Source organism: Pteropus medius, unplaced genomic scaffold, assembly GCF_902729225.1.
Source record: "Pteropus medius unplaced genomic scaffold, Ma_sr-lr_union100, whole genome shotgun sequence".
Lineage (NCBI taxonomy): Eukaryota > Metazoa > Chordata > Mammalia > Chiroptera > Pteropodidae > Pteropus > Pteropus medius.
This window is the reverse complement of record NW_024342469.1, coordinates 3,218,496-3,234,084: the sequence shown is the minus strand read 5'-3', so window position 1 is coordinate 3,234,084 and position 15,589 is coordinate 3,218,496. Positions and strand designations below refer to the sequence as shown.

At 52.2% G+C, this 15,589-nt stretch overlaps 1 protein-coding gene across 1 annotated transcript; it reads left to right on the top strand.

The window, feature by feature from the left end:
• The first annotated feature begins 42 nt into the window (after positions 1-42).
• RIBC2 (RIB43A domain with coiled-coils 2) lies at positions 43-15,082 on the top strand. Its single transcript, XM_039863194.1, has 7 exons — positions 43-312; positions 1,146-1,227; positions 2,876-3,220; positions 6,159-6,277; positions 9,459-9,686; positions 13,899-14,065; positions 14,948-15,082. Exons 1-7 carry the CDS (start codon positions 199-201, stop codon positions 15,024-15,026), a joined length of 1,134 nt encoding a protein of 377 aa, XP_039719128.1. The 5' UTR covers positions 43-198; the 3' UTR covers positions 15,027-15,082.
• The last annotated feature ends 507 nt before the right edge of the window (positions 15,083-15,589 follow it).

Below are 15,589 nucleotides of genomic sequence, written 5' to 3'. Positions count from 1 at the left end.
CCGAGGAAACCGGGTCTCCTCACGCTCTGCTCGTTCCGAGAGGGCTAGATTGAAAGCCCGAGGAGCAGGCTCGTATCCCACCCGCCCACCCTGCTAGGAAGGCAGCCTCGCTCGAGCTACAGCTTATCTTCTTTTTGTCGCCTGTTCTTTTCATCTCTCATTTTAAAAACCTCTTAGAATTTTTGGCGATTCCCAGTCATGGAGATAGTGGAGCCCAAGGACCTGGAGCAGCACTTCAGCTTGGCCAAGAGGAGACATATGGAGTTATGCAGGCAGAAACGGATCTTCAACGCCAGAAACAGGATCATCGGGGTGAGACCCTCGGGCCGACAGGGAAAGGGGCCAGGAGGGAAGTTGAGGGGCAGGCGGGGTGCGAGAGGCGGGCGGCTTTACAGAAGAGTTGATGAACACCTCGAATGAAATTTTTGATCCAAGAACAGCCGTAAATGGCACCGAGCTTTTCCAGGGAAAACTAGTTAAATACGTTGACTCTGCCGAGGACGAGCGAGACCTTAACAGAACACGTAATACTCACTCCTACTCGCCAGACTAGCAGATTGAGTCTTTCAGCGAGGAGGAGTTTGCCTTGAGTTAGTGGCCCAAGGGGAACTGGAATGGGGTTCTCCTCTCTCTGAGTCAGATTTTCTACATTGTCAGGGGTTCCTTCCTGTCCATTCATTTGACATATGCCAGCAAAGTTCCTATTTTGTGGCAAGCCTGACCTGGGACCAGGAGATGAGGAATAAGGCGATCTTTGACCTTGCAGAGTTTACGGCCCAATGGGGGAGGCAGACATTAAAATGGTCACATTAAAAATGTCGTGGAATTGGTGCTGTGAGGAAGGACAGCACAGACTAGGGCTGGAAGAGGAAGTCCGAGAGGGCTTCCCAGAGGAGGTGATGCCTTCTCAGTGTTCTGAGAATGAGTATCTGTTACGTAAGATGAAGGAGAAGGAAGCTCTGAAGGAACTTAAGAGGACAGGCTGAAGAACCAACCATAACCAAGAGCATTCAGGTATGAAAAGACCTGCTGTGTACCTAACACACCTCGTCGACAGTGGGGCAAGGATAAAAAAGATAAGTAGGATCGCTAATAACAGAATAAAATTATCTGGGTCTAACTCCTCTCCCCGTTTTCCATTCCAGGGAGATACAGAAGCCTGGGATGTTCAGGTCCATGACCAGAAGATAAAAGAAGCCACCGAAAAGGCCAGACATGAAACCTTTGGTGAGTGTTTTCTAGATGCCTACGTAGCAGTTTAGGGCCGTGTGCCTCTAGACTCCAGTCCTCATTTTGTCATATGGGTAAAAACTTGTCCTTTTCGCTCTCTTCCCTCTTTTAAATTTTCACAATTCCTTGTGCTCAGTTAACTTAATGTGCTAATTCTTCTTCTCTTAAAAGAAAAACAACTATTGAATCCTACGTGAGTTCCAAGAAATATATTTTGAAGATAAATGTATGTTTTTCTCCGTTTTCTAAAAAAAAAAAAAAAAATCCTGGATATGAAAAATATTAAACATATACATTCTCTGCCCAAAAGTTCAAAACCAGCAGCTCTTTACACTAGATGACACACACACACTCCCAGCTCACACCCTTGAGCTGACTCAGAAGTAGATATGGTTCAAGTCATTGTGTTCTAGCTCTTAGATAAATTTGCAAATAGAACTCATTTTCTCACATGTGTAACAATTTCAGCTTATTTTTTTAAAAGCACTATAAAGATATTTAAAATAGAAAAAAGCAGGGGACCCCATATTCTTACAGAACCCCAATATGTACATACATAATGAATTTGGTTACTTTTTCTTGTTTAAAAAAATAGAAAAAAGTAGGATATAAAATTATATATACAATGGGTTATCGATTAGTTTAAAAACATAGAAAATATGAGCAACTAATCATCTATTATATTTCAATTAAAAATTAATTAATTAAAAAATATATACATATATATAAAAGATATGCTTAGAAAAAGACAGAAAAGAGTTATGCCAAAACGTTAGCAATGGTAATGTTGGAGTGATGAAATTATGAGTAAAGCATTTCCTTCTTCATACTGTACTATATTTTCTAAATGTTTTACTGTTTTATTTTTAGTTTAAAAATAATTCAAACTTACAAAAACGATGTGATAGATACATACATATCTACCACCACTGTTTGATTAGGTGTTAACATTTTGCCAAATTGGCTTTTGATATTATATTTTAAGAATACTTTTTGAATATATGTATCCATCATTTTCTTCTTCCTCTCTCCTCAGAGGTGTGCATCATTCCCATGCATGTTTTTGTACTTGTACTATTTACATATGTATCCATGACAATCTAAAATAGTTTTTTGTACGTTTATGCATTTTACATAAATGGTGTCACATTGAATGGATCCTTTTGCGACTTTTTAAAAATTCAATGTTGTAATTTTTTGAAGTTAATTCATGACCTACATAGAGAATATTCATTTTAATTGGTTTATGATATTTTATTACATGAATTAACCACAATTTCTTTATCTATTCCTCTATTGATAGCAGATTTAGATTTTTCCAGTTTTTTTAATAATTGCAAAATATGCTGCAAATCATTGGATATTTCTATTCATCTTTTCACCAGTTTATCAATCCTTCAGGTTTCTTTATATGATTTGCCAGTTCCTATTCCTCACCTGTTTTTTGGTTGGGTTCTTTGGTTTTTTAAAATTGATTTATAGATGCTCTTTGTATATTCAGGATTCTAATCCTTTAATGGTTATGTTACCTTTTTGAAGGGTTGTATTACTTTTAGAATCATTAAAAATAATTTTTAAAGTAGATTCAAATTAATTTTCCCTCTGAATCTTAAGCTTACATATTGATATGTTTTGTCTCTTCTAGCTGCTGAAATGAGGCAAAATGACAAAACCACATGCATTCTGGAAGGCCGGGAAAGGAGAGACAGGAAAAACCTGTGCAAAGCTATCAACGACTTCCGACAGAACTTTCAGAAGCCAGAAACTCGCCGAGAATTTGACCTTTCTGACCCCCTAGCCCTTAAGAAAGATCGTGTACCCCGGCAGTCAGATAATGATGTTTGGAATACTGTATCGGGAATGCAGAGATTCATGGGCGAGGATTTAAACTTCCGCGAGAGGAAGAAATTTCAAGAGGAACAAAACAGAGAGTGGTCCTTGCAACAGCAAAAGGAATGGAAGGATGCCCGTGCCGACCAAAAATGTGCAGGTAATGAAACAAAAAGACACACTGGTTCCAATACTTTCTTCAACAAATCAACTCCTGTTTTTGTTTCGTTTTGTTTTTTAAGTCCTACTAACGTGCGGCTTTGGCCTTGTGGGGAGAGAGAGACATCAGAACCTGTGTCCCCGGATTTAAACCTCTCCGCTCACGCGTCCGTGATGCAGGAAACACTTTCTGAGCTTGCGCTGTCGGGGCTGCAGGGGGCGCTGGAGCCCAGAGAAACTCAGGATCAGTCCCTGCGCTCGGTGTACTTGCAGTCTGCTGGGAAGACACGGCGCGGGGCATGGGGTACAGGGTCCAGCCCACTTCAGTACAAGTCCAGTAAGGCACTCTGATCACCCCGAACGCGACCTTCCACCTCCGTCAGTGGAAACGCCATGCTTCTAGTGGCCCAGCCTCACCCGCTAAGTCATCTTGACTCTTGCCTTTCTCTCAAAAGCCAAGTCATCCCGAATCTCAACCGCCTTTTACCACCGCTGCCATCAGCAGTCCGGGCTAAGCTATCCTCCACTCTCTGCGGGATTGTTGCACTAGCCTCTGCCTGGTCCCCCTGCTTCTGCCCTCGTCCCCCTGCAGTCTCTTCTCCACCCAGCTACCAGAATGAGCCTGTTAAGGTTAAGCTAGATCCTTCGCTCAGAATCTTCCAACAGCTTCTCGTTTCACTCAGGAAAAGCCGATTTTCTTCCAAGGACCAACAAGGCCTTCGGTCCGGCCTTATCTCCTCCTGTGCTGCCCTTCATTCATCCCCGTCCTTGCCACGCCGGCTTCCTGTCTCTTCCCAGAACTTGGGTGTGTCAGGCTCACGTCTGCCTCGGGGCTGCCGCACCTACGGTTCCGTCTGCTGGGAAACATATTTCTCCAGATACAGATGCATGGCTCACCCCCTTGCCTTCTTCAGGTCTTAGGTAAAAATGTCATCTTATCAGTGAGGCCTCCCCTGACTGCTATTATAAATTGCAACCCTGTACCCTTCCCCTCCCCCACATTCTCGATCCCTTCCCTTGCTTTACTTTTCTCCGTAGCACTGATCGCTGATGTACCACATGGTTATGTATTTGTCATCTCTCTCCCCAGTCTCATCTCCTAAGCTCCATGAAGGTAGGAGATTTTGTCCGTTTTATTCATTGCTCTCTCCTTAGTTCCTGGCACATAGATAAATATTTGTTGAAATAATCACCACTAGGGCTTTCAAAATCTCATCCATCTCCCAGGCCTTCCGCTTTTCCATTTCCGGCTGAGAGCCTTTGTCTCAGCCTTGGACTTGGTCCTTGAGCTGCCTCCGGGACATCTCACCAGACGTCGCTCATACTGGAAATGACCCCTTAGTTCTTCCCTGGACCTGCCCCTCCCTCCCTCCTCCTCCCCTCACTCAGTGACGCCACCTTTCCTTAGTCGAGCGAGAAGCCTGGGGGTCATCCTTGACCCCCCATCCTTGTCTCCAGGCCGTCCTCAACTCCTGAACCTTCTACCTCCTTTATATATTTTGGACTGTCCACTTCTCCCATCCCTACTGTCACCGCCACTGTGATGCAAGCTGTCATCTTTTTCACCTGGACGGACCACACCAAGGGCTTTCTAATGGTCTCCCGCTTTCTTTCCTGCCTCTCTCTGGTCCATTCTCAATTTAGCAGTCAGAGTGCTACTTTTTGTCAAGTTGAACAGTGTTACCCCCACCCCCTCCACTCCAGCTCGAGACCCTCTAATGGCTTCTCATTACATATGGAATAAAATGCCCATGCTCAGCGCTCCAGTCCCACCTTACACCCCCACCACTCCACTCACGATGTTCCATTCATTCCGGTTTTCTTTCACTTCTGGATCCCGGCAAATTCTTCTCCGCGTTAGAAACTTTGCATCTGCTCTCCACCAACTTCTCACGTCCTTCAGGACTGAGCTTAAATGTCACTTCCTCCTAGAGACACCATCTGTTACTCCCCACCCTCCTACTATGGAAAGTCAGTATTCCCAACATTTTCTCTCAGGACCATGTCCCTCTGTAGCGCCATCATCATTTGTAGTAATATGCCTGGTCCAAGCTTCTTTTGTTTATTATCTATCTCAGCTCCTAGACAGTATTCCAGAAAGGCAGGAAAGCCCTTCGTTTTGCTCGCCACTGTATACTACGTTCCCAACAGAGTGCGTGGCCCATGTAAGGCTCTCGATAGCTCTATGTAAAATGAATGGACAAGAAAATGAAAGGTGAGAGGTGAAGGTGAAGGTGAAGGTGAGCAGAGGCCAGAAATTCACCACGAAAGAGTTTGGTCTTTGTTTTTGGAGACACCGAGAGACCCACGAGCACAAACATCATGGGAAGAACCTATTGATGAATGACTTTTTATAAAATAGCAACCCTACAAAGTAGGAGTTGTCTCGCCTCACAGGTGAGGGCTAGAGGCTCAGAAAGGTGAGTAATAAACGGTTCAGGCTGAGAGAAATGGGGAGTGTCTGTGCTGGGCTACGAGCTGCTCTGTCTGACTCTAAATCTTTTATGTTTCGCTGTTCGGATGCTCCGCTTTTGACCCCTTTTCCTCCTCCTCGGCAAAGTCCTACTGCCATTCCACGGATGTTTGTTACCTGACACCCCCGCCTCTGAGGAGCCCCATCTGGTTCCCACAGCAGAGTTCCCCTTTTACCGGGCTATCCCTTGCCTGCAGTAAGGAAGTAGTGGCCCCCTGACAGATCAGGGATGGCAGGAGGGCCCATTGCTCCCCTCCCAGGACCACAGCAGACGTTACCAATCCACAGCAGTGATGGCTAACACTCAGTGCCAGGCAGGAATGGAAGAGCTTTGCTTGAATTAATTTTCCAAGTCTCCCGACAGCCATTCAGGGATGCGTGAATGGACACTCTCGAGTGTGCTCTGCATGCCTGGGGGAGCTCTGGGTGGACACACAAGGTTTGATGGTGTTTTGCTTCCTTTCAGAGGACTTCTACGTGCAGACAAGGCTGCAATTTGACGAAACAGCCAAACATTTACAGAAACTGGAAAACGCCACCAGAAGGGCGGTTTGTGCAGCTGTGAAAGAATTCAACAAGACCCAGGTATGCCCAGGCTCTGTCTGGAGGGGACGACGAGCACGCAGACGCGACCCGGGGTGGCCTGCTCCCCTGCAGTGGGCCTGTCTAGTTACAGAAACGGACCAGACGCAGCCCCCGCTCCTGAGCCCTGAATCTGGGCATGAAACCCGACAGAACTAGCCGTGCGAGCTGGGAGTGGGGTCAACTCACCTCTCTAAACCTCGGGTTCTTCTGTAGTACGAGGACAGCGACATTTACCTAGAGGGGTCCCAGCGAGCTCTGCTCTGATGCCTGGTCTAGTTTCATCTCTTTTGCACCGGGCGTCAGAGTCCTCCTCCCAGGAGCAGGTGCTCAGGCACGCAGCGATGGGAGCAGCCAAGATGGCAATGATGATGGCGCAGGCTTCAGGGGTCTCCTGATGGCCCCCTCCTCCCCAAACCTGCCTAGCTTCCTCACAGACACTCCTATCCAAGCAGATCCCACGCTGAAGTCACTTCAAGTTCTCTGTTCCTTTTGGAGATTAGACTCCTCTCGCTTCAGGTTTTCTTTTCACATCCTGGGTAGGGCAGGGGCTTGGCCTGGATTCATTTATCAGATTAGCTGGTTGTCCAGAACTGTGGTCTGAAAAGTAGAGCACGTGAGATGGTCCGTCGGAGAGCAGGGCGAAGATGTTAGAACTCCGCTCACGTGTCTCTTTGACCTCACTGCGTTAAATTCCCGGCTGTGCATGCACGCGCGTGATGAAGCACATGCTATGCTTATGGTCTAATAGTACCGCCTTGTGAACTAAATAGATCGGAGACACAAGCTCAAATGTGTTCCGCCCCTGGAGGTACGTGATCAAAACTCCTTGGGAGGCTGGACTGGAGGAGACCGGAGAGAATGTTGGTTTTCAACAGCAGGGAGAGGAGCGAGACGGGCCATCTGCCCAGATGGGGAGGGGTGACCAAAGGGCAGATCACAGAGGCACAGGTCACCAACCAGCCAGCTGCAGGGGTCTTGGCGAACACCTGGCCCTGTCCCTTCCTTTCGCAGAGGAGGCCCAGAGAGGGGAGATGCTTTGCTCCAGGCCCCACAGCAAATTAATGGCAGAATGGGGCTCTTTTAAAATTTTTTCAAATATTTTTAATTTTCCAGTTATAGTTGACATTCAATATTATACTGGCTTCAAGTGTACAGCATAGTGGTTAGATGTTTATATACCTTACGAAGGATATCTCGATAAATCCCCAGCAGAATGGGGCTGATTCTTCCTCCACTATTGGCTGGCTGGCCTTCCAGTCACTCATTTATTCCCTCGTTCATTTATCAGTTCAGCAATATTCACTAAACATGCCCGCTGGGCTCTGGCATGTTGTTTGCTAAACCGTGTTGCCACGTTCATCAGTTTATTGATTCATTTATTCACTACATTTTGTAGGGAGCGCCTTTCAGGTCCCCCAGCTCTCCACGTGGACATGGCAAGGCCACATCTTCACGCCCTGTGCTGGGGAAAGCCAGCAGCTCCACTCCCGACTAGAAATAGGCTTTGTTAGTTAGCCTGGGGCATTAACACAAAGCTCTAGGTAACTGACCTCAAAAGAAAATTCCAAGATCAGTCCAATTCAGCAGGGAGACGCACACTTGGGAGCCTCCGGATCTTTACGAGGGGCAGAGAGGGGTGCATTTTATCAGAGGCGGTGCTGGGAGGCACTGTGGTGCCGGGGTTCGGCGTGCAGGCGCCAGAGCCTAACTGCGTGCTTGCAAGAACAGGCTCTTCTCTGTAGCTAAGAAAAGCCACTTATGCTCCTCGGTTTTATCATCCGGAGAGTGGGGATAATGATGATGACACCTACCTATGCCAGAGCGAGAAACATCCCCCAAATCTCAGTGGCTTAAAACGCAGTGTTGACGTTCATGACGCTCCATGTCCATCTCGGTTGAGCAAGGGACTCTATTCGTCATCCTCACTCTGGGACCCTGGGACAGAGCAGCCACCAGCTGGAGAACTCCAGCAACAGCACAGAGAAGGCATAGGGCTGACCCCCCCACCACACACACACACCTACCAGAAGTGTCCCTATCACCTCTGCTCACGTCGCACTGGCCAAAGTAAGCCTGGGACATGCTCACTCCAAGTGGGCAGGGAATTTTAATTCTGCCACCTGCCCAGAAGGAGCACTGTCCACAATGTTTAGTGACCAGCAGTACTGGCGATCACGCTCCTGAGGTCGTCGTGGGGTAAAACGAGGTAATGCATGGAACATTATCAGGACTCGTCAGTGAGAGCCATTATTTTTAATCCCAGCGACAGTTAGATGCTCTCATGAGTCACTGGGTCCAACCAGCCTGCCAGAGGAGCACGATCAACCCAATTTAATGGATAAAGGAACAGGCTCAGCGGGGAACTGACTCTCCTAGGGACACCCAGGTACTCACCTGATTTGCTCTGGCAAATTCAAACACTGGCTGTCCGGTATTTGAGTCAGGCCCGTCCGGCTGCAAAGCGTGTGCTTCCGTGACGCAACCAAGTCAGCGGCTGTCTCATGTGGTGTGCCGGGCCCCTTGCAAAGTGCCCCGTCTGTTCTTCACGGAAGAGAACCGATAGTACTGATGAATGTCTCGTGACAGAGAAATAACTGCAGCCTAGGGAGGTGACGTGCTTCAGGTCACACAGCCTGGGCTGTCCTTCCACTCGTCACCCTCCCTTGAGCAGGGACTAGCCCAGGAGTTGACTTGTACCAAGGCCTGTGATGGGGGTGCAGGGAGCACCGAGGTAACATTGTGTTTTCACCTTTTAGAGCCCACCACGGTTGTGAATCAGTGTGTTGGATGTTCTTTGTGGCCTGCAGCCAGACAAGGGTGACCAGGGCCACAGGGAGGGGCACAGAGCCCTGCCCCAGGGTGACTGAGGCCAGCCAAGGGGAGAAGGCAGCCCCACCCAGGGAGGCAGCTCCATGCTTTGGCAAATTGGTGCTAAGACCCAAAGCAACTCGGCACACAACCAACAGATGGCGATTCCCCAGCCCAGCCCTCATGCCCGTTATTGCCCGTCATCACCCCGGCGGCCAGGGCCCAAGGGCCACCCACATTCATGCCTGACCAGTCCACCACCCTGCCCCGTCCCTGGAGCCCTTTAGCGCATTCTTCCTTCAAGGGCCCCCAGTGAGATTTGCCGGCCTGTCCGTCACTCAGAGCATCTTCCTCAATGTCTTCTCCTGCCTAGGCTACAGAGTCAGCGGAAAGGAAAAGTCTAGAGAAAAAACAAGAACAAGAGGACAACCTGGCCGAGATCACCAACCTGCTGCGCGGGGACCTGCTGTCCGAGAACCCGTGGCAGGCGACCAGCTCCTTTGGGCCCCACCGCGTGGCCCCCGACCGCTGGAAGGGCATGACCCGGGACCAGCTGGAGCAGATCCGCCTGTGTCAGAAGCAGCAAGTCCAGGAGAAGCTGGTGCCTGCCCCGCCCCGCCCCCCTGGGCCCCCGCCCCGCATGCGCCTTCCTCCCCCGCATGGTCCTGGCAGCTGCCCTCGGGGGGCCTACATTCTAGTGGGCCATAATCTTGTGTGTGTGTGTGTGTGTGTGCATGTGTGATGTAGCTTAGGCACTGAGTGCTGAGGAGGAAAGAAGGGCTGGATAAAGGGGATCGAGGGTGCCGGGCAGAGGAGGGTCGCCGGGGGACTCAGAAGTGACATTGGAACGAAGACCTGAAGGAGGGGAGGAAGCGAGCCATGCAGACACCTGGAGAAAGGTGACCAGGCAGGGTGAACTGCAAAGGCAAAGGCTTCGAGGCAGGACCATCCTGCCCTGGTCAGAGAAAAGCGAGGAGCCTGAGAGCTGGGGGGCAGTGAGGGGAAAGGCTGGGCAGGAGGAGGAAGGAGGAACCAGGCAGCAGCAGGAGAGGTGGGGCTGAGGTCAGCAGCAGGCCACTGGGGAAGACAGCACTGTGACTGGGTTAGGGGGAGGCCTGGAGGTTTCATGGAGGCGTGACATGTCCCTGAGCAAGCATTTAACAAGGTCCCTCTGCACCGCATGCTGTGTTGAGGGTGGACTCGGGGGGCGGGGGGGACGGAAGAAGAGCGATCCTTGGGGAGGCTGGGCGCTGGTCGAGGTGACAGCCGATCCTGGTTGGGTCCAGGGTGCTGGCAGCAGGGGCGCTGAGAAGTGGTCGCATTCTGGACCTATTCTGAAGGTAGAGCGGACAGGGTCGGCTGAAGGGTCGGCCATGGTACACGGGAGACAGAGGAGGTGAGGGTCACTGCAGGCCTCCTGGCCTGGGTAACGAGAGGACGGAGCTGGCGTTTTCGGCAATGGAGAAGATGGAGGGAGGAGCAGTCTGGTAGAGGGCATGGAAATCACACGTGCTGTTTGGGCTGTTACATGTGCAGTGGCTGTTCGACATCTGCATCTGTCAGGATTCGGCTTGCCTGAACGTGGCAAAAACAACAAACAAACAAACAAACAAACAAGACAAATAACAGCATCTTGAGCAAGATGGAACTTCATCTCTTACGTGTAGACCAAAGCCTCAGGAAAACAGCCCAGGCTGCTATGGCAGCTCCACGGACACTGAGGTTCTGCCACCCTCGGCACCGGGCTCCCACCTCTTAGTGCAAGGTGGCTGTTGGAGCTCCAGCGGCCACGTGCCTGTTCCAGCGAGCAGGAAGCAGGAATGGGGAAGAACACTCTAGGGACACTTCCCAGAAGTTTCATGGGACGGTTCTATTTACATTCATCGGGCAATATTTAGTCACAAAGTTGTCCTCAGCTGTAAAGAAGGCTGGACATGTAGCATCTGTTCCAGGCAGTGAAGTGCTGGCAATTCTTTTGTGAGGAAGAAGGAAAAGTGACTACTTGGGGACGAGTACTATTTTCTGTCACAGCCTCCAGTAAAGCCCAGTAGGCAGCTGGGTGTACAGTCCGGATCTCAGAACAGGGTCCGGGCTGGAGACATAAACGGAGTCACCGCTACACAGTATTTAAAGCAGTGAACCTGGATGAGATCACGCAGGAAGTGAGTGTAGACGGAGGAGAAGGCGTCTAAGGACTGAGTCCTGGGACCCTCCGCACTCCGTTTCTTAAAGGGGCCCGAGCAGGGGCAGCCAGGGTTGGGGGGCGGCAGGCAGCGGGGCGACCCGGAAGCCAAGTGACGTGAGTGTTTTGGAAGGAGAGTGGGAACCCCTGGGTCAAACGTCGCTGCTGGGCCGCAGACTGGACGCCGGATCCAGCACCAGGGTGGGTACCGGGGTCTCTGTCAGGAGCATCTTTGGTGGAGGGGTGGGGGCGACAGCCTGTCGAATGGGCTTGAGAGAGAGAGAACCCACAGGAGGACGTGGAGACGGAAATGCAGGCAACACTTTCAAGGTGTTTGTAAAGTGCGTGGGGAAATGGGGTGGTAGCCGCGGGGACGTGGGGTCACGGGAACGTTGTTTGTTTTTCTGATTGTAGAAATAACAGCTTACTGGCCATTCCGTGAGTGGGATGCAGGAGGGGATGCCAGAGGGCAGACCTGCTGGAGTGGCGAGTGGGTGGCGGAAGAGCGAGGGGCTTGAGGCACCGGTTGAGCCAGTGGGGCCAGGAGCTCAGGCTGACGATCCGCGGCCACAGGGGCAGGGTGAGGGTGGGAGTGTGGGCGTGACAGCTCGTGCAGTTTCTCCTCCGGAGCCCCTACTTCCTGCTGAAACAGGAAGGGGAGGGGCAGCAGTCGAGGGTGAGGATTTGCGGACGGAGAGCAAGGTGCTGGAAGGGAAAAGCCTAAGGGAAGGGAGCAGGATGGCCAGGCAGGGCCGGGGTCCCCGGAACTCAAGGTCATGAACTTGAAGTGTCCCCAGTGAGCAGAGCCACGCTCGGCTGTAAGGAGAGAGTCGGGATCCACCGTGGTCAGGGCTTGCCGGCCAGTCTGACCAAGCGAGAGGCTCAAGGGCACCGAAGTGACTGCCAGGGTGTCAGCCAGGGACGCTGGGATGAACGAGGAGGGAGATGAGGGTACAAGGAGCACAAGGGACAACGGGAAGTGTGCAGTCAGTGGACTGGGGGCCACGGGGCTGGAATGTCGGGGCCGGCGCGGGAGTGGAAAAGGCAGGGAGGACGGCGTGGTGGCGAGTGGGACTCGACGGTGAGACTAGGGGCCGGCGTTACTGGCTCTGCCGAGGGGAGGGCGGGGGGAGCACAGCGGGTCTCTGGGCCAGCAGCGTGGACGTCTAGGGACTTGAGAGGAATGCAGAGTCTCAGGCCCCACCCCAGGCCCTCAGAACCGGAAGCTCTGGGCTGGGGCCTGTGCCCCGTGCGTGGCTCAGCGCGCTCCCCCCGCGAGGCGTTCTGATGCCCGCTGGAGTTCGAGGACCACCGGTATGCCCAGGCAGGGCGTGAGAGCTGACCAGTGGGACCCAGCGGTCTTTGGAGGGGCGGTGGGATCGCGGAGAGGCCTGGGAGGGGACGGGTTGCAGTGTGGATAGAAATCACGCAGAATTACACGGAGAGAGCTGTGGAGACTCTCTCAGACCGGCAGTGAGCAGAACGGGGAGGGCTGTCCCAGGGTGGGCAGAGGACTGCCAAGGTTGGGGGTGGTGGTGCTGGGGTCCCCATGAGCCTCTAAGCAGGCAGGTCCTGCGGGAGGGGCAGTGACCTGGACCAGGAAATGAGGAGCAGAGGGGACAGCTCGACCGCCCGCTCATGTCCAGGCCCAGAGGGGCTTTACAGGGCCTGCTCAGTCCGTCACTACTGCAGTTTGGCCCAACCATCTGGCGGGGACCAGGCAGGGCAGCTGTCCTGAAAGCAGCATTTTTTGTCTTCAAAAATATCCAATCTTTGTTGAAAACTAAGAAAAGCACCACGGGAAAAACAACCCACATTAAGGCTCAGCACTCAGAATGCCGCCCCTCCCCCCACACGCCTCCTCTTCTGAGCACGGGGATACCTGGGGAAACTGAGATCATGCAAAGAATAGTTGGGTTGTCTTCTGTTAGCCTAAGGCGAGTAGGTCCCCATATCATTTGGACTCTTGATGAAGGCATCTCATGTCCCGACCCAGGGCACCTGCGAGTAGCCTCATCTTACAGGTGAGAAGACTGAGGTTCGGAGGGGCAACGTCAAGTGCCCTGTAGGTGGCACAGCCAGGCACCAGCCTACCTGTCGGTCCTACCAGCCTGTGTGCCCCGGTGGCAGTGGGCTGTCCCAGGCCTGCCCATGTGATGGGGGAAGCCCCGCCCCGAAGCCCATGAAGTGGAAGGAGGGCTTCTGCTCCCTTTGGCTGTTGGGGGAGGGTGAGCTGGCAGAGTCACTCACGCTCTGGACAGCTGATAAAACTGCCTACATTTGGGGGGCGACCCCTCCCCTCTACATTAATCCAGTTTCCTCTCCAAGGGCTCAGTGGTTTTTATAGAATGGTCTGGAAGGCAGTGAGGACTGAGCTGAGATGCAGAAACTGACCCCAGACCATGAGCCCATTGTCCCTGGGTGGGGCTGCAGCGTCAGCACATTGTAGAAGCCACCAGGTGATCCCAGTGAGCAGCCAGCAGGAGCACCCTGCCCACCGGTCGTGTCCCAAAGCCGCCTCTGATTTCCTGCATGAAGTCGCTCAGTACCCGCCGCCTCTCTGAGCCTCAGTTTCCCCACCTGTAAAACAACAAGAGCCAGGCGGTGGCGAGTCACCTCTCCCTCCCCCAGAGGCTGCAGGAAGAAGAGCGCCTGCGGGACCGGCTCTGGGACCGGCAGAGGGTTGAGCACGCTCGCGCCACTCTGCTGTTGGAGCGGCAGGGGCGGCAGCAGCAACGTGAGCTGCGCAGGGCCCTGGACAGCAGCAACCTGGGCCTGGCCAAGGAGCAGCTTCTGCAGTGAGTGGGCGAGGGCTTGGACAGGGGAGCTGGGGGGCGTCAGGGTCAAGGGGGGCTGCAGGCGGGGCAGGGGGTGATGGGGAGCCGATTGTGCAGGGCCTAGAGAGCAGGCTCCCCTGGCCCCCGTCCCCAAATCTTCCCCACCCAAAGGGCCCAGGACTCTTGGTGCATAGTTCACCAGCAGCGCCGTAGAGGAAGTGGTCTGGGCCAGGGCACAGCGTCCCGGTAAAGTTTGCAAACCGAAAAGGAGGAGGGACAAGAGCTAAGAAGCCAGAAATTAAGGGCTTGGAAACCGCTGGTCCCCCATGGACCAGTGACTGAGATTCTGTCTTGCCATCATCCTGTAAACACCCCTCCCTGGGCAGTCCTCCCCTGGGCACAGCGGCTCAGACACAGGTCCTGGTGACAAAATCCACAGAAGGCACTGGGGCCCAGGGGGGTGCCAGGTGGGCCCGAGGTGTGTGTGGGGGCGGGGACGGTGCCAGCTGCCCACTGCAGGGAGGGCTCTCGGGGCAGAGGAAGGGGCTCCTGGGCTGCCAATGACCGGCCTGGAGTCTCTTCCTCATTACAGACAGGCCAGGAGCTCGGAGTTCCAGCTCCAAAAATGTCAAAGGCAGTGAACTTGTCCCTAAAAACGAATTATCTGCTCACTTGGTTACCTATCTATCCATCAAGCTCTTGGCTTGAACTCAGAAGGCACCCACTGGTATTTTCTCCAGTCAGACATCTGTGTACTGGTCAGTCGGTCACTTCTCTTGGGGGCCTAAAAGAAGCAACTGATGGATGGTCTCACAGAAATCAAATGATGTGAGCAAATGTGGGCTCTTTCTTGTATATATTTCGGACGTTTGCTGATGGTTTCTCTCCTTGTTTTATTGCCAGGAAAAAATACATGAAGGAAGTCTATACAAACCATCCCACCGAAGAATATTTCGCACAATTTAATACAAGAAGTCGATAATGGAAAAGACACTTCCTTCCCCTCTGAATTGTTTATGTATAAAATGTGATCACCTTGAAGTGTCACATTTATTTTAAAAATATATACTCCTTGGGCCAGAAGTGCCCACCAACTTTATTTTCCTGCTGCGGACAAAACATTTATTAAATCCGTCCCTCGTGTTTCTATGAAGAGCATCAGTTTCTGTTCAGGGCAGCTCAGAGAAGGTCTCCAGAACAGGCCTGGGTGCTGTGGGTGCGGGGATGGAACAGACATGAGCCTGCCCAGGTCTACTCTGGGGAGGACGTGACAACCGAGCTGGGCCCGTGTGTTACTTAGACTCCAGGTTCGGCTGCCAGCTGTGTGCGGGGCATGTTCTAAACAAACACCTCCCATGCCATTAACTAACTCCCCCCCATGAGCCGGTGCTGCGAACTCACAAGGTCCCGGTGAGGAGCCTGAGACACAGATGGGTTAAGTGACTTGCCTAAGATCACGCTGACGGGCAGTGGTGGACCTGGGCTTGAACCCAGGGAGGCTGGCGTCGGAGACCCAAAACAAGGGTGGCTTCATCGAAGCAGAAG